Genomic DNA, 4,763 nt, shown 5'->3' on the forward strand with positions numbered 1-4,763 from the left:
TACATGCATGCATTACATTACATTACATTACGTTACATTATAAGGGTATCCGGTAATGTCCCCACGGTAGCGTGTCGGTCGAATCAAGTACGATATATCGCTTGTCGTCGTACGGACTCAGGGCGATTTTTGTCTCGCTGATTGTGTACACTTCGTGCAATTTTGACCTTATGCATGACTGCTGTCGAGTCGTTTCAATTTCATCGTGCAGGCACCGCGTGTAATCGTCGAACGTTATCGTTCTCGCTACGACGTTACTCTTGACGCCTTTAACCTTTTTTGTATCCTTTTTACTATCTACTCGCAACGCGTACATTTTTGCTCTAAGCCCGACAAATTCAGTCATGATCGCACCGTTATTCTCGTCCTTCATCAAGCCCGGCACTTTCTTGTTCTCGAGCGGTATACCGTACGCGTTGTTAGCCGGATAATCGCTCGTGTCGAATCTAGCAATATCGCGTTTCATATTCTTGTACACATCCTCGCACTCGATGTGATAAATCAAACTGTCTGTATCGGTGTACATTATTTTACATTTCTCTCGATATAACGGTACCATGTATTCGTGATGAAATTCGTACAAACACGTTTTAGAAATGTCTAGGATGCACATACCGACGTAGATCGGTTTATTAAATTTCACCTCGAGTTTGCACAATTCGACAGCGACCAAATTTTCCGAAAAGACGCTCCTGCTGTGAAAATTTGGTTTCGCGATCATCGCCTCCGCACCGTATCGTCCGTTCCACTTTGTTAATAATTTTACATCGACGTGATTGCGCACGTTTTCCATAGTTTTACCGAATACCGCGTTGTTCATTAACTTGTATAAATTTTTCTCGAAATCGTTCGTCGCGCGCGTTCTAAACCGGGTGTTGAGTTCGATGTAATCGCGGAGGATGCACATACCGACGTAGATCGGTTTATTAACTTTCACCTCGAGTTTGCACAATTCGACAGCAACCAAATTTTCCGAAAAGACGCTCCTGCTGTGAAAATTTGGTTTCGCGATCATCGCCTCCGCGCCGTATCGTCCGTCCCACTTTGTTAATAATTTTACATCGACGTGATTGCGCACGTTTTCCATAGTTTTACCGAATACCGCGTTGTTCATTAACTTGTATAAATTTTTCTCGAAATCGTTTGTCGCGCGCGTTCTAAACCGGGTGTTGAGTTCGATGTAATCGCGGAGCCATGCGGGTTGAGCGATTTGCAATACGCGATGTATCTTTGCGACGCGAAGGCCGTGACGCGTGCATTGTTGCAGGTTGCGATAGTGTATGACGTAACGCTTCTTATCGTATAATGTCGCGAGGAGCTTGTCCTGCCGCTTGCCGGGCGGCTTATCGCGCGTCGGGCAGAACGGTAGGTTCGCGTGCGCGTCGTGAAGATGTTGCGGATACTCGAGATCGATCTCGAGAATATAACCTATGGGTGAATCCGAAGTGATCGCGCTAACGTCAAAGTCAGAGATGTCGTCGACCCATCGAAATTCGGCATAGGGCAACGGTTGACACATCGCCCAACCGTACAAGTTGTTTACATCGAAATACATCATGTACGACGATGGTTTCGATGGATCTTAAGACGGCGTGTACTTGTTATTGGCTCGCGCGTATCTGCCGGAACATTGGCACATCAGGCCACCGCGTATTCCCCGTTCGATAAACATAACCATATCGATATCAGTAAATAATTCAAACGTAATATTCGTATGTTTTAGCATGGCGTCCCACGTGTATCAGGGAAGAGTATAATAATACGCGGGGTCGAGCCCATAACTCACGATACATTTGTCGCGAAAATTTTCAAAAATGTCGGCCAATAACAAGACATCCGTTTTTAAATACAAGTTGCTGTATTCGCCCAGCGTTCGAACGGAGGACCGCCTCCAGACGTTTTCGGCGTGCGCGTAATCGCTCTCGGATACGGTGTCACCGGTCAAGGAACTGTAAAATGATTCGCGCGGTGGTAAACACGTATCGTGCAACCTATCGACACAGTCAATGTATTCGTATGGAAAGACACCTTTTCGCGTCAATAAATTGAACTCTTTGGTCGATAAATCTTGAAATTTCGATTTTAAAAGTTGGAGTTTATCATTATTTAGAAACGATGCCAATTTTTCGAGACTAGTACTGAGAAATTTGTACGAATCGATGAACCGTAGCTTTATATCGCTTCGCCAATCTGATCTTTTGGCGGTATCTTTAACGTGTTTTGTGAATGAAATATACTTTTCTTTCGTTATTGGTAGTACGTTGATCGAGCCTTTGAACGCGGTAGCTATTTCCTCGATGATAAAATGTGAATCGTAACCTGATAAATTGTGAAAAATTATTGGAACGCAAAAAGAGTCTTTATAATTTAAATTGCAGTTTGAATGCGCGGGACCTCGGTACCGCCCGGTAAGATGGCAATTATTGCGTACGCGTGTATCGTCTTGCTTGAACGGTTTTTCGCAAATGTGACAGTGTGTCGCGCTGTGAAACTTTTCCCGCTCATCTCGCGTTAAGTTTACCATGGGGACATTCGTGGTTAAAATAATCTTTACGCGTTGCGTCCGCCCGCGTGACGTCATGCCCCCTCGCCCGCGCGGGACCCCCGTCCCTCACCTCCCCTCAGAGGATCTGAGTTAGAACTCTCCTATTAACACTACTGATATCGCTTCGTTAAATAAGCTAGATGTTACTAATACTATGCGCTGTGAAAAACATTTAAAAAATTGCGCTTTACAAAATGTATTTAAAATATTCAATTGGTGGACGCATCAGCATAAAGATTCACCCAAACATTATTTACTATTGTTACATTAAACTATTGTTAAAATATATTTTTATTCTCTTTATTCTTCCCTTTTCCTCTTTCTTATCCCAGTATGCGAGTATTAAATTTCAGTACGTTACGTTAGATAGCGGCGTCAGCCATTTAATTAAAATATAGATATTACATGTCTATAGACATAAAATTTTTAAAATAATAACTTGTAACGACAGAGTCGTTCCGAAATAATATATATAAATATTTGTAAATATATGTATATAACCTTGCATGCCTCGCTGTCTCTTCCTGCTATACCTATCCTGCTTGCGCATACGCTACTCGTACTATCTCGCTCGCACGTACGCCGCTCGTGCTATCTCGCTCGCACGTACGCCGCTCGTGCTATCTCGCTTGCTCCACGGCAAACCGACTCCCACCAGCGGACCGACAACGCATAGTGGGGGCGCCGGCCGGGTATATAAGCCCGGCCGGCCGAGACATCGGAACCAGATCCTGTCCCGACACCCAACTCCTGACACCGATCTACCTACTACCTCTTGGGGCTAAGGCTTTCTGCCAGGTTTTCTGGTTCTTGCTACCTTACGGGCTGAGGTTTTCTCAGCCCTGCCGGGTTTTCCGGTTCCTTGTACCAGCCCGGGCTGAGGTTTTCTCAGCCCCGCCGGATTTTCTGGTTTCCGTTGCAGCCGAAACTCGACGTGACACTCGGGCCTGCCGGCAATACCCAGCCGCCTAGCCTAACCGTAGTCATAAGTACATGTAGATACCGCGCCGCAATTATAAGCCTGTTAGTAATAAGTCCGGTTAATTGTAAGTCCGCGCCTGCGAAACCCGCCGTAATCATAAGCCTGCTAGTAATAAGTCCGGTTAAGTATAAGTCCGCGAATCACGCCGTAATCATAAACCGCTAGAAATAAGCCCGACCGGGATAACCGCGTCACGATCAACCCGCGTGTAAATAGCGTCACCGTAGATACTAAGCTAACGCGCATGTAAATAAAGTCATAGTTAAGTCGAATATACTTCGCGCTGCATGCCGCTTCACGCGCTTGCACTTCCCGCTGCGCTCGCGTCCTAGCGCCCGTTTGCCACCAAGCGCACGCCGCCTAAACACCGCACGGCCCTGCACGCTACTCTGTATATATTTCGCTTTCAATAAACTATCTTTTCTACCTATACTGTGTCTACGCAAGCTTAAGTCTCCCCTCCTCTCGAACCCGGACACCGACAAGCCGATCCGAGCGTCGAGCGAGGTGACCGCGTTACAAATTAATTTGTCGTTTAATAGTCGTTCAATAGTCATTCATAGCCGTTCAATAGTTGTTCATAGCCGTTCAAAATCGTTCAAAAGCTGTTTGATAGCCGTTCAATAGCTGTTCATAGCCATTCAATAGCCGTTTCATAGCTGGTCAATAGCCGTTCAATAGCTGTTCAGAGCTGTTCAAAAGCTGTTCGATAGCTGTTCGATAGCCGTTCAATAGCCGTTAGATAACCGTTCGATAGCTGTTTTCATATTATAATAATATATTATTCATAGTTAAAAGACTTGTAGATAATTGTCCGCGGTAACATGCTAACTTTTGTCTTCTTATCATGTGCAGACGATAAGCGTTCTTTGTAAGTGATACATCCCCTACTATAAAATATTTAATTGAGACAATGTCTGCCCTATCGTGGCTGTCATAACGTTTCGAACAGTGAGTGACAAAAGCGTGTTTAAAGTTCGTTTATTACACGAAGTGTTCAAAAATGCCGTCGTTAATAGAATTAATATTACAACGAGGACGGTTGAATGCGTCATGGTGGGCGCGGAATCTGACAATGGGACTGTTGAGAGCCCTGTTAAATCTGGTTGTGTTTCAAAGTGTAAGTAATATTTCCACATATTTTACGTTGTATTAATTATGTATAACATATATTATAATTCGATTTAATTTAATTTATAGTATGACAATACGAGCGACATAAAAATTCTCAGATTT

The 4,763-nt window shown here is 44.3% G+C and overlaps 1 protein-coding gene across 1 annotated transcript; it reads right to left on the reverse strand.

The window, feature by feature from the left end:
• On the reverse strand, window positions 1-1,555 carry LOC115244762. Its single transcript, XM_029822688.1, has one exon. It carries the CDS (start codon window positions 1,553-1,555, stop codon window positions 38-40), a length of 1,518 nt encoding a protein of 505 aa, XP_029678548.1. The 3' UTR covers window positions 1-37.
• Window positions 1,556-4,763: the final 3,208 nt, after the last annotated feature.

Source organism: Formica exsecta, unplaced genomic scaffold, assembly GCF_003651465.1.
Source record: "Formica exsecta isolate Colony F162 unplaced genomic scaffold, ASM365146v1 scaffold86, whole genome shotgun sequence".
In the NCBI taxonomy this organism is placed as follows: Eukaryota; Metazoa; Arthropoda; class Insecta; order Hymenoptera; family Formicidae; genus Formica; species Formica exsecta.